The 24,405-nt window shown below is 44.4% G+C and overlaps 1 protein-coding gene across 4 annotated transcripts in view; it reads left to right on the forward strand.

Annotated features, from left to right (window-relative positions):
- Positions 1-24,405, forward strand: part of ATAD2B (ATPase family AAA domain containing 2B) — a 346,270-nt gene that overhangs the window by 144,925 nt on the left and 176,940 nt on the right. For all 4 annotated transcript variants that reach the window (XM_082251749.1, XM_082251750.1, XM_082251751.1 and 1 more), the window contains exons 14-17: positions 7,959-8,118; positions 13,635-13,725; positions 15,261-15,572; positions 18,894-19,023. In XM_082251749.1, coding sequence (XP_082107875.1) covers positions 7,959-8,118; positions 13,635-13,725; positions 15,261-15,572; positions 18,894-19,023 — 693 coding nt within the window. The remainder of the gene's footprint in view (positions 1-7,958; positions 8,119-13,634; positions 13,726-15,260; positions 15,573-18,893; positions 19,024-24,405) is intronic.

The following is a 24,405-nucleotide window of genomic DNA, read 5'->3' on the forward strand; positions in this document are numbered from 1 at the left end:
GCCTGATTGTGTCTACCTTCCAGGCGGTTCCGTTGGCACAGTTCCATACGAGGTCCTTGCAAAGGGAGATTCTGGCCAAATTGGATAGGACTTTGCAGTCTCTGGACAATCAGATCCAGCTGAGTCGGGGAACGAGGGAGTCCCTGATGTGGTGGTTTCCTTCTCTTGTGCTTCGGCTGGGCAAATTCTTCCTCCCGTTGTATTGGACAGTGGTCACCACGGATGCCAGCCTGCCCACCTGGGGAGGCATCCTCTGCAAAAATTCTGCTAAAGGGATCTGCAAGAGTCCAGACTACCGATCAATGTCTTGGAACTCCGAGCGATCAGACCTTGCGTGGACCATTGGACGGATCATCTTCAGGGATGTCAAGTGCGCATTCAATCGGACCATGCCGTGGCTTATGTCAATTACCAAGGGGGCACAAAAAGTATCCTGGAGGCTCTAAGGTGGGCAGAAAGGATCATTCCAGCCCTCTCTGCTGTATATATTCCTGGGGTGGAAAACTGGCAGGCGGATTACCTCAGTTGACAAGCATTGGACCAAGGGGAGTGGTCCCTTCATCCGGAGGTGTTTCATCAGTTGTGCCTCCGGTGGGGCATCCCCGAGATTAATCTGTTGGCGTTTCGGCCTTAACAGGGTGCAGAGGTTTGGGGCTCAGTCATGGGATCCTCTGGCGGACACCACAGATGCGCTTGTGGCCCTGTGGGGTCAGTATCATTTGATTTTACGCCTTCCCTCCTCTCAAGCTTCTGCCAAGACTTCTACGCAGGATCGAGGCATAGCGAATTCCGGTCATCTTAGTGGCCCCGAACTGGTCTTGTCGGGCTTGGTACGCCAATCTGGTGCGGCTGGTTGCCGACGTTTCTTGGAAGCTTCCTCTCAGGGAAGATCTGCTGTCCCAATGACCAATCTTCCTCCCTGCTTTACAGTAGCTGGCTTTGACGGCTTGGCGGTTAAACGCCAGGTGCTGATGGATCGAGGTTTATCTGAGACGGTGATTCCAATGCTGTTCAAAGCTAGGAAATTTACTTCTAGGTAGATCTACCATCGTGCGTGGAAGACTTGCATTGCGTGGCGTGAGTCTCTTGGGGTCAGTGTTAATTTTGGCAGCAAATTTCAATTTAGTTTTAGTCTTAGTCTTAGGACTAAAATGGCATTTTAGTTTTAGTCCCATTTTAGTCTTCTGCAAGTGTTTTAGTTTTAGTCGTATTTAGTCGACTAAAACTCCAGTATATTTTAGTCGACTAAAACGCCCTACATTTTAGTCATCTATAATCAAATAGGTGTAGTGCAATTGTAATTTGTAATGCATTATTTAAGCATTTCTCTACAATTTCCAAACTCATTATATACTACTGCTGGTCCTGGAGTGAAAAATCTAATATGTTATTATTTATGCTTTGAGCATGCACCAGTGTTAATTTTTGGCAGCGAATTTCGATTTAGTTTTAGTTATAGTCTTTTGACTAAAATGCCATTTTAGTTTTAGTCGTATTTTAGTCATCTGAATTGTTAGTCGACTAAAACGTTTTAGTCGGTTTTAGTCGACAAAATTAACACTGCTTGGGGTTCATCCTCGCTCCTTGGTGGCTCAGATATTGACCTTCCTTCAACAGAAATTTGGCCTGGAGTACAATCATGGGCCAGGTGTCAGCTTTGGCAGTCTACTTCCAATTACCCTTGGCCACACACCCCCTGGTGCATACCTTTCTTCAGGGTGTCCCAACATTTGCTTCCTCCAGTGCGGTTTCGGGTACTGCCTTGGGGCCCTAATTTGGTGCTTTAGGTCCTCCAGAAGCCTCCCTTTGAGAATGTTCGGGCGATTCCCTTGCTTACGCTGTCTCAGAAGGTGGCCTGTTTTGTGGCTATCTGTCCTTCCTCCTAAAGGTTGTCTGATTTTCATTTGAATGAAGACATTGTGTTGCCTTCCCTGTGTCCCAGGCCTAAACATCTGAAGGATATTGCCTTGCATGCCTTGGATGTGGTTCGGGCATCTGGAATCAATGGAGTCTTTTAGGAAGTCAGACTCACTATTTGTGCTCGCGGATGGGCCTCAGGGTTTTCTGCTTCCACTGCGACCATTTCCAGATGGATCAGACAGACGGTTATTCAGGCCAATTCATCAGGGGTCAGGTTCCTCCTTTCCCTGTCAAGGCGCACTATACTCAGGCACTTAGTGCCTCCTAGGCCTTCCGTCAGGCGTCAGTGACGCAGGTTTGCAAGGCGGCCACCTGGTTGTCGGCGCACACTTTCACAAAGTTCTATAAAGTGGATGTGTTTGCATCTGCAGATGCTGCTTTTGGCCACAAGGTTTTGCAGGCTGCTGTTGAGGACTTGTTTTTTTTTTTCATGTGGGCTTCAGTTGTTTTGGTTGAGCTCTTGTTTCCTGGTTGGCTATTGTTTAGCCTGGGGAATTTTTTTTTTTGCTGTTCTCACCCATCATGTTTAACAATGATTTGGGATGTCCAATGTTAAGAATACTAGAAGCTGTGTCCGCATGAACGAAAGAGAAAATGTGATTTTTTACTTACCGTAAAATCTATTTCTTGGATGTTAATTGACGGACATGGCGCCAACCCCTCTGTGGAATTTTAATTCTTTTGGCACTGCTTGTAAAAAAAAAAAAAAACTGTGTACCCATAGCAGGGAAACGGGGTATACCCCCTAGGAATGCCCATAGGCGTAGCCAAATTTTCTGCCTAGTGTTGTCGTCCTGTAGGGGGTAGTATAACCCAATGGTTATGAAGATCAGGTGCTGTCTGTCAATGAATATTGGTGAAATGGTTTTTACGGTAAGTCAAAAATCTCGTTTTCCCATGGGGTCTCATTCACAAAAATTCAGGTAGTCCCTGCATGTTTAAAAAAAAATTAAATAAAAAAACTGATGTTGCACATTTTTATTTTTTTTTTTATTTTTTTATAGAAAGGTGCATGGACTTTTCATACATGCAGCACGGCACATTTTTGGGTCCATAGACTTCAGTGGAATTTCATTAAAAAAACTCATGTACTTGCAATTTAGGTGCGTTTTCCTGCATGACAACAGACACCTACTATTAGCAACATTTACACTTCACAAAACGCATCAAAAACATGCATGCAATAAAAAACGAAACGCACCGAGAAATGTGCTGCAAAAACTCATAAAACGCACATGCATAGATGTGAACCTAGCCTAATACAGACGGTGTGCTACTTGCTAGATCAGGTGGAAACGGAGGGGAAAAATGCCCAAACAAAAAAAAAAAAATAGTGCAACCACCACATCCAAGAACTGGTAAGCTGCAATATATTACATTTTTGTTTTTAATGTTTCATTTCATTAAGAAGATCCTGTGTCATGTAAAGAACTTTACTAGTAAGTCAAAAATTTTGCTTGCTTGTACTCCTTTAGATTGAAATCGGCATATGTTCACCTCATAATTCACTGAGGAAAAAAAATATTTTGTACAGAGAAAAGAACACATCGGTTTAGTTATTGACGTTGTACTAAATTTAGTCATCCAATGTGCAAGCAAAAATCCTGTTTTTTTATTTTCCTCGCCCATGAATTGGGTATTCATTGCAAAATGTGTTTACTTTTTAGATCAGGTTAATCTTTAAAGTGAATCTCTGTGCTCATTAGATTTGTGGTTTCCTCCATAGCAAGGAGCAGAATTCTTGCTACCTGTAGGAAATCTTTACTGAGGTCGTATGGAAGCTGTTGTTGCTGAAATTTGCTTCTGACTTTGCTAGTTGCCTGAATCAATAGATTAGGTACCCTTTAAATATTTTGTTCTGGATCAGTGAAGATTATGGATCAACATGACAGGCAAACTATGATTTCTCTATCGTTCATTGACAGACGCAGCTCCATAGAATTCTTGACCATTGGGTTATGCTGCCCCCTACTGGAGTAGAACCCTAGGCAGGAAAAAGCTTTACCACACCTATGGGGCTGTGGCTGCAGGAATGCACCCACACTCTACTATAGGCTTCAGTTTCTGCCTAGTTTAGGTGTAGGACATAGTTCTCTGCTGGGACTTGGGTCTTAGCATTTTTTTTTTTTTATTTTTTTTTGTAAGACCATTTTTTAGTTTTGTTCCTCAGAGAACTGCAAACAACATCCGGCTGGGTTTCGGACTGGATATGCTAGATCCTTAAGGTCTCCCAGCCTTGTCTGCGGGCGTGCGCAGGTTATAGTGCAGCTCTAGGCCTCACCACAACAGAGCCCCGTTGGTTCCCCTGGCCTCTCGGGGATACCAGGCCCCCGCTTAGGCTTTTCCGCCACAAGCAGGTTCCTACCGTAGGTGGGTGGATGTATTGCTGTGGCGGTTCTGCGGGGGAGGGAAGAGGTTTATCCTGGTGAGGGCCCCTCCTGGGGACCCCCAATGCCACTGTCTTAATGACCCCCCCCCCCCGGGGGGGGGTCCTGGAGACCACATAGCACGCCGTGGGGGCTGCCATTTTGCTGTAGTTTTGCTCTGCATCAATGTAAAAATGTTCCCATTGATATGCATGGTTGGCCATGTTTGGGTAGTTTCCCCCCATAGGAATGCATGGGTTGGCCAATTTCTTGGAGTCCACGATCGCTGGCACTGTGTAATAGATGGGGGGCCTTCATTTACTGCTCATAGACGGCCCTTCCATACCTCTGGGTCGCAGGAGAAAGGAGCTAAGCCATTCAGGTCTTCTGGGGGGGGGGAGGGGAGGTTGTTCCAAGAAGACATGATCAGGTCAGCCGAGAGCAGGCCAATCTGGATCTGTGGACAAATCCTTGTCTGCATGAAGAGGGGGGGGGGGGGGGGGCGCGTCTTCGCTTCTTTCCAGAACCATGGACTTCCTTGATTCAGGACAAATGGGTTCACGAACTGATCTGATCGGGATACAAGATCGAATTTAGGTTCCGCCCGTCGGACAGGTTCTTCCCGTCCAAACTCCGCCTATCTCCAGATCGGTTAACGGACCTACGAGAGGCGGTGCAAGATCTGCTTTCACAGGGAATGATTGTGTAGGTTCGCTCTCGGATGTTTTCAGGGGTTTTATTCCAACCGGTTCACTGCGCCCAGGAAGGGTGGCAAAGTCCGCCCAATCCTGGATCTCAAAGCTCTGAACCGCTTCATGCGGGTACAAACGTTTTTCTAATGGAGTCTATTCACACGGTGGTGGCGTCCCTACATCAGGGAGACCTGTTGGCCTCTATCGATATCAAGGATGAATATCTACACATCCCGATCTACGCTGGACACCAGCGTTTTCTTTGCTACGCTGTGGGAGAAGAGCATTTTCAATTAGTGGCGGTTACCCTTTGGTCTTGCCTCTGCTCCTAGGGCCTTCACAAAAGTGTTGTCTCCGACATTGGCACTTCTACGTCAGGGGGATTGCGGTCCTGGGGTACCTGGACGATTTCCTGTTAAGAGCAGATTCTCATTCAGCTCTGTTGGGAGATTTGGCAATCACTGTAAAGACTCTGCAAGCGTTTGACTGGTCTCAAGACTGGTCTACCTGGGTCTGACTCTGGATTCCGCTTCAAAGGTTTTTCTTCCCCTGGACTAGCTGCAGAAGTTGCAGGGTGTGATTGGTTTGTTGTCCAGCAGTCTGTCTTCTCTGCGGACTTGCATGAGAGTCCTAGGCCTGATGGTGTCGACCTTCGAGGCGGTCCTATTTGCTCAATTCCACACCAGGTCATTACAGAGGGAAATTCTGGTCAAATGGAACAAATATCCAAAGTTGTTGGATTCTATGATTCGGTTGAGTCCTAACAGACTGCTCTTCTGTGGTGGCTTCGCTTGTTGGGATTGCACCAGGGCAAATCTTTCCTTCCATTGTATTGGACTGGTGTCACCACGGATGCCAGCCTGTCCGGCTGGGGAAGCTGTGTGCCCAGGGGTCTTGGACAGTGGAAGAGTCCAGACTACCGATCAATGTTCTGGAACTCAGGGCAATAAAGCTTTGCCTTTGTCACTGGACAAATGGTCTACAACAGGGATCCTCAAACTAAGGCCCTCCAGCTGTTGTGGAACTACACATCCCATGAGGCATTGTAAAACACTGACATTCACAGAGATGACTAGGCATGATGGGAATTGTAGTTCCTGAACAGCTGGAGGGCCATAGCTTGAAGACCCCTGGTCTACAAGGTTGTCCAGTTCTGGTTCAATCGGGACAATGCCAAGGCCGTGGCTTACATCAATCAACGGGGCACAATTAGTGTCCTAGCGGCCCAGGAGGTGGCCGAGATCTTGAAATGGGCAGAGAATTTTGTTCCAGCTCTCTCCACTGTACACATCCCAGGTGTGGAAAACTGGCAGGCGGACTACCTGAGCCGTCAGGTGTTGGATCAGAGGGAATGGTCTCTACACCTGGAGGTATTTCATCTCCTGTGTGCTCGGTGGGGGGACACCTGATGTCGACCTGTTGGCCTCTCGGCTCAACAAGAAGGTTCAAAGGTTTGTAGCTAGGTCACAGGATCCCCTAGTCGACACCGTAGATGCACTGGTGGCTCCTTGGGGTTATTACCGGCTTATCTATACGTTTCCACCGCTGAAACTCCTGCCGAGACTTCTGTGCAGAATAGAGGCGGAGGGGATTCCAGTCATTCTGGTGACTCGGGACTGGCCTCGCCGGTCTTGGTACATGGATCTGGTAAGGTTGGTCGCCGATACTCCTTGGAGACATCCTCTCAGGGAAGATCTGCTTTCTCAAGGGCCGATCTTTCATCCTGCTTTACAGTCACTGGCTTTAATGGTGTGGCTTTTGAAAGCCAGGTGTTGAAGAATAGGGGTCTTTCTGATTCGGTGATTCCTACACTGTTGAAAGCCAGGAAGTCTACTTCCAGGAAGATCTATCATTTGTACGTGGAAATCGTACATTTCATGGTGTGAATCAATGAAGGTGCATCCTCTCCTTTTTTCGATGGCTAAGATCTTCGCTTTCCTTCAAAGAGGTGTCAACAGAAGTTGGCCTTGGCTACTATTAAAGGCCAAAAACCTTCTTTTGAGATTGGGGAGATTCCTCTGCTTACCTTGTCTCGAAGGTTGCCTTTTTGGTGGATTCTACTTCTGCTCGGAGAGTATCAGAATTGATGGTGCTTTCCTGCCGTTTGCCTTATTTGGTGGTCACAGACTTATACCCTGAATGGTCAGGTTCCACCTTTCCCTGTGAAGGCGCATTCTACTAGGGCGCTGAGTGCTTCTCCGGCTTTTCGCCATCATGGGTCAGTGATACAAGTCTGCAAGGCGGCAACTTGGTCGTCTGTGTACACGTCAAAATTTTTATAATTTTTGCCGCAAGGTTTTGCAGGCTGCTGTTTGATAGAGACTTAGTCTCTTTTGAGGGTGTTTTCCAGGTGAGCTCCTGTTCCTGGTTGAGCTCTATATTCTCTGGTTGGCTAAGTTTTAGCCTTGTTGGGAATTCATTTTTTTCTGCTGCGTTTTCCCACCCCTCATGCAAATACTGCTTTGGGACGTCCCAATGGTCAAGAATTTTATATGGAGCTGCATCGCTCAATGAACGATAGAGAAAACTGTATTTTTGTCTTACCGTAAAATCCTTTTCTCTGAAGTTCATTGACAGACGCAGCACCCGCCCCTCTATCTTGAGTGGGTTGGGGTTTTTCCCCTGAACACTGCTTGCAATAAAACTGAAGCCTATAGCAGTGTGTTGGTGTATGCCTGCAGGGACAGCCCCATAGGCGTGGTAAAGCTTTTTCCTGCCTAGTGTTCTACTCCTGTAGGGGGTAGCATAACCCAATGGTCAAGAATTCTATGGAGCTGCGTCTGTCAATGAACTTGAGAAAAGGATTTTACGTTAAGACGAAAATCTAGTTTTTCAAGTGGAGGTCACCAATGGCAACCTCTCATTTCTGTCAGTACAGGTTTCCTTTAAAAGTCCTATACATGAGTAGTGGTATAAGATATTTACTGTGATTTTATGGGTGTTTTTCTGTTTTCAAATTTTTTTTTCCCCCCATCTGCAGCTCTATAGTCTCCACCCTGCTTGCACTTATGGATGGGTTGGATAATCGGGGTGAAATCATAGTTATTGGTGCTACCAACCGACTTGATTCAATAGATCCAGCACTCAGGAGACCTGGTCGTTTCGACAGGGAATTTCTTTTCAGTTTACCTGATCAGAAGGTAACTTCACTGGTACAATATATTACTTTAAAAATAGATAGCAGGCATAACATAATCTTACTTGCTCATCTTTGGCGTTTTGTACTTGCTATGAACTTCAGAAAAAATGTACTTTATTTTAATGGAATTCTAAGCATAAAAAGCATATGAAAAGTGGTATTGCTCTCCCTAACCATTTCAGCAATTTTAAAACACACTAGCTCGTTTAATATACAATAGTGTTATTGTGGCACTTTTCTCCCAACAGACTGCAAACACTGTAAAGAACATTTTGGGGAGATTCACTAAAACTGGTGCACACAGAATCTGGTGCAGCTGTGCATAGTAACCAATCGGCTTCTTATGTCAGCTTGATCAATTAAGCTTTGACAAGAAAAACCTGGAACCATTGAGGAACAAGGGAAGTTTAACTTTTAGGTTCAGGTTTTACTGCTGCCTGCAGAAGGATTGGACAGTGGCAAGCACAAAAACTGTTGGCCCCAACTCTAAGCCAACTTGATGCATAGAATGCATTAAGATTAAAAAAAAGGGCAGCCTGGATCCTTCTTCTCTTCCTGGATCCTTCTTCTCTTCCTGGATCCTTCTTCTCTTCCTGGATCCTTCTTCTCTTCCTGGATCCTTCTTCTCTTCCTGGATCCTTCTTCTCTTCCTGGATCCTTCTTCTCTTCCTGGATCCTTCTTCTCTTGCTGGATCCTTCCTTGCAGCTCCTACCCCTTCCCTGTCGAGTGCCCCAACAGCGAGCAGCTTGCTATGGGGGAGCTGCAGCTGCATGTGTCCGTTCAGACATGGAGCTGTGGTTCGGTCCCACCCCCTCTCTCTCCTGATTGGCCAAATGACTTTGACAACCGCGGGCTCCAATGGTGCCGCAGCTGTGTTTCAGCCAATCAAGAGAGAGTCATGGACGACAGATGGAATCGTGGACATCGCTGGACAGAGATGGGGCTCAGGTAAGTATTAGGGGGCGCTGAGGAGACTGCTACACACGGAAGGCTTTTTATCCTAATGCATAGAATTTCATTAATATAAAAAACCTTCTGACTTTACAACTCCTTTAAAGACACACTTCCTGTGCATCTGCTTTTCCAACTTCACTTTTAAGGATGCTTTTAATCTCGATATAGCAGTTTTCTTAAATGTTTAGAAGCCTTCTCTAGAGCTCACTGGTGTGTCCTGTCCTTCACTCAATCCTCGTTACACTCTTGCCTTGTCAAACAACATCTTGACTAATCCTAATCCCTCAATAGAGATGTAACCACTGCTGTGCTTGGTCTCTCATTGAGTGATGGTCTGAAGAGAACCTGTCTCAGGTCAGTGCATACACCTAGGGCACTTTTGGTTGAAGTGCTGGACCGCGGAACCTTTGTGCAAGAAGCATTTGATCCACATGGCTGTTAAGGGACAACAGCTGTTCAGGCCCCCTCTTGATATTATTAGTGATTCTACTGGTTGTAAAAGTAGCCATGTTCTTTCACGGGAACCTAAATAACAGATAGCAAAGTTTCTCCCTCTGACTGTTAAATGTTTTTAATTTCACCACTCCCTTGATGTCTTCATTGAAACCCTCCAAGCCTTGTTCCCAGTCTGCCCACAAAGTGTGACACTCCTTCTGCTGTAATCTAAGAGTCCTTTCTCTGCATGAAAGTGTGCGCCACTTTCCAGAGTGGGGGTATGCCTGTGAACCTTTTGCAGACACTTGGACAACTTGCATCTCCAATCCTACAAATTCTACATTTTCCCTTGGCATTTTAAGAGGCAGTAGCAAACATAATAAATGTAACTAAACTTTATTTGCAAAGCAAGTTTAAAAATATATGGAATCATATCGGCTGGTATCACAAATCTGTACAGTACAGCATGCAAAAAAAAAAGTCCTGGTAGGGGATTTTGTCATATGGTACTTGTTTAATTTGCACAAATCCCAAATCAGGGATACATCCAATGCATTTCAAGATTTTTCTCCTATTAGGTTTCATTGCATAAAAGGACATGATTTTACAGTATTTACATACACGCTGTAAACAGCGTCAACTAGCAAAAAATAACATGGAAAAACAGGCTATTGTATGGGGATGTCGCACTACCGTCCACCAACCAAAGCTGGACCTGCCTGAGGGTAGAAATAGTATCAGAATAATATATTATAAATACGTGTTTGTTTACATTAAAGTTTCGCCCTTTCAGATGTCAGTTAGAGATATGTATGCCATATGTATTTATCCCATAATGCTTATTACAGTGTGCTTTGATATAGCCTTCTTTGGGCCCTTGCCCACTTTTTCACTTTGGTATCTTTTGGGATATAGTTGTATGTGTTTGATACAGTTGTGCTCATAAGTTTACATACCCTGACAGAATTTGTTTTCTTAGCCAATTTTCAGCGAATATGAATAACACAAACTTTTTTCACTCATGGTTAGTTTGGCTGAGCCATTTATTAATCAACTGTGTATAATCTTTTTAAATCATGATGACAACAGAAACTACCCAAATGACCCTGATCAAAAGTTTACATTTTGGCCTGATAACATGCACACAAGTTGGCACGAAGGAGTTTGAATGGCTATTTAAAGGTAACCATCCTCACCTGTGATCTGTTTGCTTGTTAGTGTGTGTGTTTTAAAAGGTCAATGAATTTCTGGCTCCTGACAGACCCTTGCATCTTTCATCCAGTGGTGCACTGATGTTTCTGGATTCTGAGTCATGGGGAAAGCAAAAGAATTGTCAAAGGATCTGCAGGAAAAGGTAGTTGAACTGTATAAAACAGGAAAGGGATATAAAAAGATATCCAAAGAATTGAGATTGCTAATCAGCAGTGTTCAAACTCTAATCAAGAAGTGGAAAATGAGGGGTTCTGTTGAAACCAAACCAAAGTCATGTAGACAAACTAAAATTTCAGGCACAACTCCCAGGAAAATTGTTCGGGTTGCAAAGAAAAACCCACAAATAACTTCAGGTGAAATACAGAACTCTCTGAAAACAAGTGGTGTGGCGGTTTCAAGATGCACCAAACAGCACAGAGGCAAGCACTCATTTGGAGTGATGAGACCAAAATTGAGCTTTTGGGCCACAACCATAAACGCTACATTTGGAGAGGAGTCAACAAGGCCTATGATGAAAGGTATATCATTCCTACTGTGAAACATGGAGGTGGATTGCTGATGTTTTGGGGATGTGAGCACTACAAAGAGAGGCACAGGAAATTTGGTCAGAATTGATGGCAAGATGAATGCAGTAGGTTATAAAAAAAAATACTGGAGGAAAATTTGCACTCATCAGCCCGGAAGCTGCGCATGGGTTGTACTTGGACATTCCAACGTGACAATGATCCTAAACACAAGGCCAAGTCGACCTGTCATTGGCTACAGTAGAATAAAGTGAAGGTTCTGGAGTGGCCATCCCAGTCTCTGACCTCAATATCATTGAGCCACTCTGGGGAGATCTCAAATGTGCAGCTCATGCAAGACAGCCCAAGAATGTACAGGAACTGGAGGCTTTTTTGCCAGGAAGAATGGGCAGCTTTGCCATCTGAGAAGATGGAAGGGCCTCATCCACAAATACCACAAGACTTCAAGCTGTCATTAATGTCCAAGGGGCAATACACAGTATTAGGAATTGGGGTATGTAAACTTTTGATCAGGGTCATTTGGGTAGTTTCTGTTGTCATTTTGGATTTAAAAATATTAAACACAGTTGATTGATAATAAATGGCTTCAGCCAAACACTGACCACGAGTGAAGAAAGTTTTGTGTTCATATTCTCTGAAAAATGGTCAAGAAAACATAAGTTTACATACCCTGACAGAATTTATGAGCACAACTGATTTTGGGCCTTTCCTCAGTTGAGTTGGGAGTCAAAGCAACCTATAGGGATACATACAAGTCACCTTGGAAATCTAGTTGGCTATACATATGCATAAAATAGGGACCCAGATTTGGATATTTTTAAAATCTTAGACTGGATGGTGTGCAAATCAGTTTTGTATAATCTTGAATGAAAGGGCCAAAGTTTCATTTAAACATACATGTATTTATACCACATTATTCAAAAACTATTTCAGCTTCTGCTCCGGAAGCCCCTCTGGTTGTATATTTCCCCTCAGGGGGGTCTGGCTCATGGATGGTGGGGAGTGGTGAGATGGCTCCATACTATAGACTGATTTTAATGTTTTTGGCTAATTGACCCTGTCACAGCTTGTATGTAAGTACAACATGTCCCATTAAATGATGTTACTCAGGTTGAGATGCTGTACGTGGTGTTTTCAAGAATGTTAAACTCGATTTCAGACCTGCTATACCTTGTATACCACTGGAGAAAAGGAGAAAGGGAAATCCTTTAAAAATGCATTGGGTGAATCCCTGATTGGGGATTAGTGTTAAGCACCATATGACAATATGATTCCCAAACGTCCCTGTTAGGCCTCATGTACACTGCTGCTGAGAAACGGACGTTTAGAAGCAGTTGGGCGTTTTTTTTTCAGCAGCCCCTAAACTCTCCTCTGTTATCTTATCTGTCATCTTATCTGTCCATGTACACTTTTTTTTTTTTTTATAGTCGTTTAGAGGCATTACCTTGAAAGCAAAAAAATGCGCTCAGGGTAATATAGGCATTTGAAATGCCGAATGCTTCAAACCGCTTGCTACTACTGCGTGTCTAAATGCGGTAGAAATGTTTATAGGCGTTTTTTCTTTTACAGGCGTTTGTAATAGGAAAATATTGCTGACCATTTGCAAGAGAGAGAGATTTGGGATCAGTAAAAACTGTTTTCAGCAAAAACGTTTCTAAACGAAAACACTGATGGAACGCCGGTAAACGTGGCATGTAAAAGTGGTCAGAGACATTTTTTAGGTTCATTCACTAGCTGTCAAGTTACATTGTCCAGAAGGTTTTCAAACGTCCAGTGTACATGAGGCCTTAGGGGATATTTTTTTCACATGCTGTATGGTACAGATGTGTGATATAGCAGCCGATACGACTTTGTTCTTAAACTTTCTTTGTAAATAAAATTTTGCCCAAAGCAGGAAGTTCTTCCGCAGGGGTAATAGTCGCGGTCAAAGCAAGTCCAACAAAAAAATTAAGCTTCCTAGCTAGTAGTGAAACCACACTGGGTCTGCTTTATACCTGAAGACATGTTTCATCACAGCCTACCAGAATCTTTTCCCCAACAACCACTGATTGATTAACCCAGGGAAATGCAAATAATACCCAAGCTGGGAAGCCAGGATTGGCCAGCACCTAACCACCAGCATCCTGCTACAGACCTTTTACTGCCACCCATTTAACTCATGAACCACCAAATCCTGTGCGGCAGATGCACTCCATCCACAGCTGACACAGGCGGTTTGTCAAAAATACTAAATGGAATACTATAAAGGTTTTGGGTAGAATAAATGGAACAGACTTCCTGTATAACTTTCATTCAATTTAGGCAGCTTTGACACTTGTGATGTTTCTTGATTTCTTTTTTCTTGTATATGCAAACACTTTTTTTTTTTTTTTTTTTTTATTCCTTTACTAGGCAAGAAAGCACATTTTACAAATACATACAAGGGACTGGAATCCCAAATTATCTGACGCGTTCCTTGAGGAACTAGCAGAAAAATGTGTTGGTGAGTTTGTTTTAAATGTCATTTTTCTAAGTTTTGCCCAGTAAAGGAGACCTAATATACGATATTCTGCATCTTGGTGACATAGAAAAGGGTTGAACCGCAACCTCTGCTCTGCAATGTGCTCCTAAACTTACATTTATATGTTGGCTTCTTTAGTGAATATTTAGTGTACTGAAAGCTTTTTCCAAAGTCTAGAACTGTTTTAGAAGTGCAGCTTATGGGAAAAGCAGGTGTGAAATTTTGTTTTGTTAGGTGTGATTTCTGGTGTGTGGTGTTGAAAAAATCATTAGCAGAGCTGCCAGGATCTTTCTGTGGGGTGCTCTGCTTTTTGGATTGTAAGATGTTTTGTCTAAATGGGAAGAGCCAGTGGTATTTCTTGGAAATTTGGTGGGGTGTATTACTGAACCAGAAGGTTAATGTTCTCTGTATATTGCACAGAGCACATTTCACCTTTCTGGTTCAGTATTACTACAACAGTAATGCTTTGCATTGCACATTCCAAACACTTAAAGGGCACCTGTGCTCTACCCATTCAGCACAAGTCAACAGGTTACTTTCATTTCCAGCCCCTACAGTTTATGCATACTCCCTTTTGCATCTTATTTGGTCTGTTTCCCTGGGAAGCAAAATTACCTATTGGTACTTCTAGGTATGCCCATGCACGTAGCTCATTCTCCTGCTTCCACCCTGAAGATGCTGGTACTGGACCATTTACACCTAACACTTGTCACAAGAGGTGGGGAAAGAAATCTTGTGTAAGATCTAACTAGATAGATATGGAGCCTTACATAGGGGTTTCCTTTCTTTGCTTCCACTGATAAACAGCGTAGCAAGAGGATCAAAATACATTTTTTTAGTATAAACAGCTGCTGGGGCTAGCAGTAAAGTGACAGTCGTAAAGTACAGGGCTGCCAATATTAGTTGCAAATATGCATTAACTTTTTCATTATCCATTTCATGTTATCCTTATGCCATTTTGCCAAGTTTGTTAATCCACATTACTGGGAAGCAATGCAAGGTTGCTACCATCTGAGAGAAGTGATGTGATCTTTCCCATGCAGCAAGTTCTCTATGGGAACATTTTTTTTTTTCCAGGCATGTAATAAAGCTTTTCTATCCCTCCAATATTCTTTCCTCTCTCCAGCTCTTTCTGCCATTGTTTTTTTTATAATGCAGCTGTCAACACATGCAAAGAGTGCACAGGACTGGGAGACACTTTTTTCTGTGCATTGATGGTCTATGCCTCTTACGAAAATATAGGCCCATAATGGTATACAAAAGGAGTTGTGTAAAGCCTATGGGATCTGAAATCAATGGGTCGAAGAGAATCCTAGGTCCATGCTCTGTGCCTGCACAGCAGCGCAGAGACTTTCTTGAAAAGCACCAAAATTAAAGAGTAGCTCATTAAAAAAAAATACATGTATTAGATTTTATAAATACATGGGCTAAAGTTTTTATATTTGTCTAGAAGGTATTAATGAATCAAATATCCTAAATTCTCAGTGTTTTAACCTCTTCTCTCTGTGTTCTGCCAGGCTACTGCGGAGCCGACATTAAAGCACTTTGCACTGAGGCTGCCTTGATTGCCCTTCGACGGCGCTACCCTCAGATCTATGCCAGCAGTCAAAAGCTGCAGCTGGACATCTCTTCAGTTGTTCTTGGTGCCCAGGACTTCTACCATGCAATGAAAAACATTGTGCCTGCTTCTCAACGTGCTGTGATGTCTCCAGGACAGGCCTTGTCCCCAGTTATCAGGCCACTTCTGCAGAGGACGTTCTCTGATGTGCTCTGTGTCTTACATAATGTCTTTCCTCACTCGAAGTTCAGCAGAGACCACAGGAAGGACGGTAAATGGCATTGTGTTTCAGTCAAACGCCTGCATTTTCTGCTTTGGTGTTAGAGAAGTGCATGTTTGCAGATATACCGCCATCCTCTGTAAACTCAGTGTCTGACAAATTCAATTTTGCTACCTCATGGCTAGAGCAGACCTCAGACACCGAATTGGCCATATTAAAGCAAGCATCCCTGACCTCTTTCTAGATATGTATGTTTCCCTTTCCAATCTGTATCATTTAACGCCAACCTCTTGTTCCTTTGGAAGCTTCCGCATTCTAAAGTGTACATGCTTGCTTTCCATATGAGGAGTGCTAATCGCTGCACCTAGTTGTAGATACCAACTCTTTGCCTGTCATATCCCCTTCAGCCTTCTTGCGGCCACTAGTCATTGCCTAGGTTGGGTTAACATGATTCAAAATCATTGTGGCTGGTTCCTAATCATAACATCTAACAGAAAAGGTATCCACACAAGGGATACATCCTACTTGTCTGTAGGCTGATTTTTGTGTTTTATTTTAGCACTTGGGCGTTAATGCCTGGTGCACACACTTTTTTTTTTTATCCCAGTGGGCTAAATGAAGAAAAAAAAAAAAAAACTGAGGAGGTTGCTGTACTATGAGATGTTAGTACAGTGATCTCCCTGCTGTGCTATTGTCTTCTGACAGGGGGACTGCCGGCAGAACCCGCATCGGTCAGTGCTCGCAGCAATTGACTGCAAGCATTGATCGTATGCTGATTGGCTGCTATGTTTTGTTCAGCATGCTCGTTCATCAGAAACCTGTCCAGGAGCTGTACAAAAGTCGCCGAACCATTCGTTTCAGGTGATTTTAATTCCCTGTGTACCTAGCTTTAGGTTTAAAGGACAAGTTCACCTTGTAAAAAAATTAGCATTTATTTTTTGTTAAAAGTAAAAAAAAAAAAAGTGTGCATTATTTTTTGTTTCCTTACCTCTAAATCATTGCACCAGCGATCAGCAGATCGCTGATGCCATGCAGGCAGCCTGCAGATCTGTCAGTGTATCTATGAACCCTTACACCCTGTATGGGTAAGCAGATACAATCTGACAGGAAGAGAGGGTTCACTACCACAGTGCTGTGATAGTTCATTGAAAACTACAAGCCAACAGCCGCAAAGGCTGCTGGACCTTGAATTTTTTTGTTCACAGAACACTGAATGAGTAATGCGACCAGGTGGGCGGAACTTTGCTCAGCCACTTTTTTTTTTTTTCCCAAGATTCAGCTAGTGGGGAGAGAAGATCCCTGCTAGCTGTCATATCGGGGAATCTGGGTGCAGGGGCCGGTCTGTTCATAACATGTTACACTCTGAATATCGGTGTAGCATGTTACAAAAGGTGAACTTCTCTTTTTAACCACTTCCCGACCACCTACCGCCTATTTACTGCGGCAGGGTGGCTCTCCTGCGCAAACAGACATAGGTCTACGTTGGTCGCTAGTGGGAAGCTAGGGGGTGAGCGTGCACAGGCGTGCTCCCACCCCCACTTGGCAGCGGGGAAACCGATGCACGGGTCAGGCGGCTCCGATTGCCGCCTGACACCCGCGATCGCTCCCTGCTGAGGGAGAAGGACGGTCGGCTGTTGTAAACACAGCCGACCGCTCTTCTCCCTGAAATGATCAGTGCTCATGTAATCCTTCTATATAGGATCACATGTCTCTCTGGTCATTTCACAAGCCACCCCCCCAACAGTTAGAAATACTCCACTAGGCTCACATTTAACCCATTGATCACCCATAGGGTTAGCCCCTTTCCAGCCAGTGTTATTACAGTAACAGTGCATATTTTAAGCACTGATTACTGTAGTAATGTCACTGGTATCCCCAAAAGTGTAAAAAATGTCAGGGGTCCAATTTGTCTACCGCAATTTATATCCCAAAAAAAATCGCAGATCGCCGCCATTACTAGTAAAAAAAAAAAAAGACAAATCTTTCCTGTAGTTAGTAGACGCAATAACTTTTGCGCAAACCAATCAAAATGAGCTTATTGCGATTTTGGTGGGTTTTTTTTTACCAAAAATATGTAACAGAAAACAAATTGGCCTAAAATGTTAAAATTTCTCTTTTTTTTTTTTTGAGAATGTCGTATAGCAGAATGTGAAAAATAGTGTTTTTTCAAAATTGGCGCTTTTTTTTGTTTATAGCGCAAAAAATAAAAATTGCACAGGTGATCAAATACCACCGAATGAAAGCTCTATTGTTGGGGAAAAAAGGACATTTTATTTGGGTACAGTGTCGCACAACCGTGCAATTGTCCATTAAAGTAACGTAGTGCCGAATCGCAAAATAGGGCCTGGTCATTAAGGGGGCAAATCCTTCCGGTCTTAAAGTGGTTAATGATAGAGGTCTGGAAGCTTCTGCTGAAATGTAGAGGCCTGCACTTATTGTACTTTGTGACCTTTTCTTTGAACGGAACTTGTACCAATGTTTAATGTTACTAAAGGATTGTAAAGTTACAGGTTAAGGTCATATAAAAATGTGTTAAAAGCTGAGCTCCACATAGATATCATAAACATTGTGTTTGTGCTCAGCTCTCCGAAGTTTGTTTATATCGATTTTAAAAAGCTAGAACTTCAAGCACATTTTCCTTTCTCTCTGCCTCCTGTTATCGCCAGCACAGTAGGACTTGGATCACATGTGCAGGCTGGATCAGAGAGTAAAGCCCCGTACACACGTACCGATCGTCGGCCGAACGATCGGCCGTCTTTTGTCCGAGGGCTGTCTTGTCTGTTGAAAACTGCAAAAGACTGCACACGAATTTTGTCGGCCAACAACCGCTGACTGCAGAAGTGATGTCATGTGATGGTTAACTTTCCGTGTGTTTTTTCTTTTCTGAGCATGCCCAGTCTTGCAAATCTGCTGTATGTCGGCCGAATTCTGTACTGACTGGCGAACAATCGGCCGTTCTGGTGTTGGCCAACAAAAATTTTAATGCTTGCACGACAGATTCTTTTCGGCCGAAAGTGCGCTGTCGGAAGCATCATACTAACAAGCCGAAAATCGGCCGAACGTTTTCGGCCGACAATCGGTACGTGTGTACGGGCCTTAAGCAATCACTCAGCTTTGCTTCTGCTCCTTCATTGTCCAGTCAGCAGTCTAGGGATGTATCTTGAATGAAGCGGTGCTGCTGCTACTACAGTGGAGGATCAGAACCTTGCTGCCTGGCAAAGGGGGCTAGATCATAATACTGAACAAAAATACAAAATCTTTGCCAGGTAAAACACTTCACATGTATGTATTCTAGATGTGTGTTTAGCTTCCTGAGTTCTTTGTTAATTGTATAGGTAAGGGGATAAGCGCTTTCTTGCTTTTTCTTTTTAGATGATGTGAGCCTTCTTTTGGATGATAGTGAAGATGAGAATCCAGTGTCTATATTTGATGTGAGTTGTGTCTCAGGATCACCAAAGAAGCAACCAGCTGCTCCCCACAAGCCCTTTCTCCATTTTACAACGTAAGTGGAGAGAGTGAAAGACCTGTGAAGCACTGTGTGTTACACACAGAGTGATATCTTTAAAGCATTTTTCTTTGAATTTTGGGTTTTCACTAGCTGTAATCATCAATTAAGTTTCCCAGAAAATTTAATACAGAAGACAAAAGTATTTTTAATACAGAAATGTTGGCTTACTTAAAAGTATGTCCATGTATAGTATAGAATGCACTCAATACTTGGTGGGGGCTCCTTGTGCATGAATTACTGCATCAATGCGGCATGGCATGGAGGTGATCAGCCTGTGGCACTGCTGAGGTGTTATGGAAGCCTAGAAATCTTTGATAGTGGCTTTCAGCTAATCTGCATTGTTGGGTCTTGTCTCTCATCTTCCTCTTGACAATACCATACAGATTCTCATTGGGTTGTTAGGTCAGGTGAGTTAAGGACGTACCCGGTTTCAGTGGTTATACCGGGATGATTCCTGCACCTACAGGCATCATCCCTGTACCATTATTTCTCTATCGTTCTTTGACGGACGCAGTCTCTGATGCATATCGGTAAAGTTTATACTGCCCCCTACAGGAGTAGGACACTAGACAGGAAAGAAAGTTCTGGCTATGCCTATGGGTAGTCCCAGAAGGTACACCCTCTCTCTTCCTGCATAGGATGCCAGTTTTAATCTGCCTAGTCAGGAGTAAGGACCTAGTTCCCTGCTTGGATCTCTGATCCTGGCAAAGTTTTTTTTTTTTTTTTTTTTTTTTTTTTTTTTTTTTTTAATTGGCTTTTGTTTTTTTTCTTCTGTGAGATCTACAAGCAACTATGCCTGATCTGGGCGATGGGCTGGATGTATAGATCCAGTGGTCACCCCAGCCGGCCAACGAGCGCACACAGACCTTGGCTCCGTGCTGGGTTGGCCACGAGATAGTCACACTGGATGGGGACTGGCCCCGCGAGTTAAACGTCTCGCCAGGTCGTACACGACTAGGACTAGGCCCGAGCAGCAGCGTTCCTATTTGCAGACAGCCCCCCACTCCGGCGGAGAGGGGTTCCATCAGGAGATGGCTCCCGCCTGTTGGTGCAGTATACCCTGGATGTGGTTTGAACAATCAGGGTGTACTTGGAGACTACTGAGTTTTTTGGAGTCTGCTTTGCTCTTTGTACTCACGGATGGTACAAAGAAAGGGCTTCCTGCGTCTGCTGTGACTGTTTCCAGATGGATCAGACAGACAGTGGTGCAGGCTTATTCAGTTAAGGGTCAGGTTCCTCCTTTCCCTGTTAAGGTGCGTTCTACTCGGGCGCTTAGTGCTTCCTGGGCTTTTCGCCATCAGCCATCTGTGGTTCAGATTTGCAAGGCGGCTACCTGGTCATCTGTTCATACCTTCACAAAATTTTATGAAGTGATGTGCTGGCATCTGCAGATGCCTCTTTTGGCCGCAACGTTTTGCAGGCTGCTGTTTTAAGGGGGCTTCTTAGTCTTCCTTGAGGATGTTTCTCAGGTGGGCCTCATCTTTTGTTTTGATGAGTCCTATGTTGCCTGGTTGCCTATGTTTGGCCTTGGGGACTTAATTTTCTGCTGTTCCCACCCCTCATTTAATGGCACTGCTTTGGGACGTCCCTACTGATATGCATCAGAGACTGCGTCTGTCAATGAATGATAGAGAAAAAGTAGGTTTTTACATGGAATGAAGTGTCAGAATAGGCTTGGAAAGGAGGTGGTTAAACCAGGTATTGGTACTTTTGGCAGTGTGGGCAGGTGCCAAGTCCTGCTGGAAAATTAAATCTGCATCTCCATAAGGCTGGTCAGCAGAGGGAAGCATGAAGTGCTCTAGAATTTCCCACAGTCAATGATGATTTGAGAGATGGCTCCATGCCACACCGCATTAATGCAGTATTTCATGCAAAAGGAGCCCCAACCCAAGTATTGAGTGCAGACTATACTGTACATGGGCATATTTTTCAGTAAGCCAACATTTCTGCAATAACTTTTTTTCTTTTTTTATTGGTCTTGTGTAATTCTAATTTTCGGAAACACAGAATTTTGGGTTTTCACTAGCTGTAAGCCATAATCCTCAAAATTAAAATAAAGAAAATACTTTAAATATATCACTCTGTGTAATGAATCTATATAGGATATGAGTTTCACTTTTTGAATAGTTGCTGAAATTAACTTTTTAATCTATTTTTATGAGATGCACCTGTAAATACGGTTTCATTGGATTTTCTTACTTTGTTTTTTTTGTGAGATTAGAGGTTTGCATTAGGAAGAATGAAATGAGATCTGGGTTTGCTGATCACAGTAACCGACAGATCTTGTTCCTCTTTCTGTTGCTTAATTTGATTAAAGTGTTCTGTCGCTCTGACAATCCTGGAAGCGTTGAATGCTTTAGACCGTGCCAGAGGCTCTAGCGCCTGAACACAGCAGAGTTCAGACTGTCTGCCCTAAGAGGTAAGTATTCACATGTTTCTATTAAAGGAACTATTTTTGTGACTAGCTACGTATATATGTTGTGCGTCAGCAGGGTGCGCCCTGCCTAACAGAACTAAAGTTACAGGGCATCTAGGAATCTGGGACAAAGTAAAACGTGTTGGGTTGCACTGATACCATTTTTTTTTTTACCAGCTAGTAAAAGTACCAACACCAAGTACAGGTACCTTTGCGGTGCAATTTTGAGCTCATACAAAATGAATGGCCTCAATTGCATTGCAAAGAATCTCATGCAATTTGAACAAGAAGGCGGTGTGATTCCTGCCTTTATCACATATGGTTTCCCGCGCTGCTCTTGTGTGAAGCCAGGCTGAAGTCAACCATGAGGAGCTTGGGTCCACAAAGGAGCAGTGCGTGAAACCACATGCAATTCGGACAGGAATTGCACCACATTCCTGTTCAAATTGCATGCGATTCTTTGCATTTCAATTTGAGCCCATTCTTTTTGTATTGACGAATCGCACCACAGAGGTATCGGTTTTAGGTATTGAAGCATTTTCAGAAGTACTCATGCCCATCAGGAACTGAATAATGTAAAGGTTCTGATTTCACTAAATGCATGCTTGTTCCAAGTAAGATACTCAAAGTATTTGCTAGCACTAGACAACTAGCATTTTCACAAGGAGGTCTGCATTCAGTCACCAGATTTGTCTGTCCAATTTTTCTTGGATAACCTATATTAAACCATGGTAGTTCTGTAATTTCTGTATAAACTGTAACTCCCCTTTAATGGTTTCTATCAGGTGAAGACTATTTCTATTCCTCCTCTAATTGTCTTTGAATTAATTATATATTTTCATTTAATGGCTTTAAGTTTCTCTTCATATTATGGAAATTGGAGGGAAGTTCTTAAAAAATGAAATAACCTTTTGCGAATTATTCAGTCGTGTTCTATAATACATGTCTGGAGATCATCAGAATATTGTTAAACACCGTAATTAAAGTTAAAAAATAGTTACTTTTTTTAGTCAGTATTCTGCTCTTCCCTGCTGCCAGATGTTTGGGGTCCTGGGCTGAGGTGCTGGCAATTCAAAGTAGTTCTGGCTCAGCACTTGGGCTGCAGGGAAGGTTTCCTCAATGTCAAACGTGTAACGTATTTAACCACTTCCGGACCGCCGGCCGCAGTTTTACGTCGGTATTTGACGTTAAATACTGGTGTTATGGCAGCAGAGAGCTGCCATAACCCCGTTATTTTCTTACTCAGCCGGCGGTCCTCTTACATAAAAGTGGTCCCAGCGGCGTATTCCCCTTGGGATCACTTTGTGAATGGCGGGAGAGATTTAAAGCGCCCCGTCCCTCCGAGCTTGCGCGCAGAAGCGAGCACATAGTTGTGCCAACGTGTAAACTGTGTTCAAACCACACATGTGAGGTATCGCCTAGATCGTTAGAGCGAGAGCAATAATTCTAGCACTAGACCTCCTCTGTAACTCTAAACTGGTAACCTGCAGAAATTTTTAAAACGTCGCCTATGGAGATAAAGTACCAATGTTTGTCGCCATTCCACGAGCATGCGCGATTTTGAAGTATGACATGTTGGGTATCTACTCGGCATAGCATTCTTTCACATTATAGAACTTTACTGTTTTTCTTATATTCTAAATTCAAAAAAGTGTATCTTTTCCGTTCATTGACGGACACAGCTCATGATCCTGATTGGGTGGATAATCTAGATCAGGCGTTCACCCCAGTCTGGCCAACGAGCGTGCGCAGACTTCAGCTCTACGCCAGGTCAGCCGCGAAATAGTCCCACTAGATGGGGGTTGGCCTGCGAGTTAAAGGCCTCGCGAGTTCGCATATTACTGAGTCTCGGCCCCGAGTCGCTGTGTTCCTCCTGGCCGAGAGCCCCCCATTTCGATAGAGAGGGGATTTGTCTGGAGCGGTGCCCTCCTGGTTCCTAGTATGGTGAGTAGCTATCCCCCCCCCCCTCTCCCCCTGGAGGGTTTTGGGGTGGACGTGGGCCCCTCCTTAGATTGGTCAGACCCCCCCCCCCCAGGTTCCTCTCCTTCCCGTAAGGCACACCCCTTCATCTCCCCCCCCCCCCCCTTCACCTCTCCCCCCCCTTCACTTATGCTGGTGCCGTTTGGATGGTCCACCTCCTGGGGTGGGGGCAGGGCGCCAGGCTGACGATGGGGTGGGGGGGGGGGAGCACGCCGGCGACCGGATGATTGGCTGTGCAGGGGGGGGGGGGGTTTACCTGGTGGGGGGATCCTGCTAGGGCCCCCAGTCCTGCCTGGGCCTGTCCTTGAGACCTAGGGATCCCTCCTGGGAGCCTTGTGGTACCGCCATTTTGCTGTAGCCTGTGTTTCTACGCACGGCGGCCATGTTTGTGTAGTCCGGCCATTTTGCAGTGGTTTGCCATTGAAAATAGCGGCGGCCGTGACAGTGGAGTCCTGGGGGTGGCGATTTTGATGGTGGAAGCTCCTCCTCATCCCCTGGGGGCGGACTCCTGGATCTTTTCACTTCCTGATCTCTGCACATGGCGTGCAGTTTATCCTGGTGCCTGTTTCTGCTGGGTGGTGAGTCTGGTGGGGTTCTCTCCCCCCTCTGCTGGGGATCGCTTGGTGCTTTGTGCCTGGCCACTGGGTGGTGCTGCCAGCATGGCGGGGGTTGTCCCTTTGCAGTGTTTTACACTTTTTGTGGGGTCCCCCTGGTGAATCGAGTCTTTGGAGCACATCTCCCCACCTGACCCCCTCTGAGGCGGTGGGGCCTTCCGGGTCCCAACCATCCATCCATGCTCTGACAACGGTCCTGCATTCCTTTGTGTGCCAGGTGGAGGTGGCTCTCAGGCAATGGGCTAGCAAAAAGCGCCCCCCGCCTTCCCCTGCCTCATCTGACACATCAGATCCTGAATCTGATTTGACCGCCGTGAACGTGGGTCACCCTGCTGCGTCTGCAACCACGCGCCTGGAATCCTCAGA

This window comes from Pelophylax lessonae (genome assembly GCF_965119305.1).
Source record: "Pelophylax lessonae genome assembly, chromosome: 3".
In the NCBI taxonomy this organism is placed as follows: Eukaryota; Metazoa; Chordata; class Amphibia; order Anura; family Ranidae; genus Pelophylax; species Pelophylax lessonae.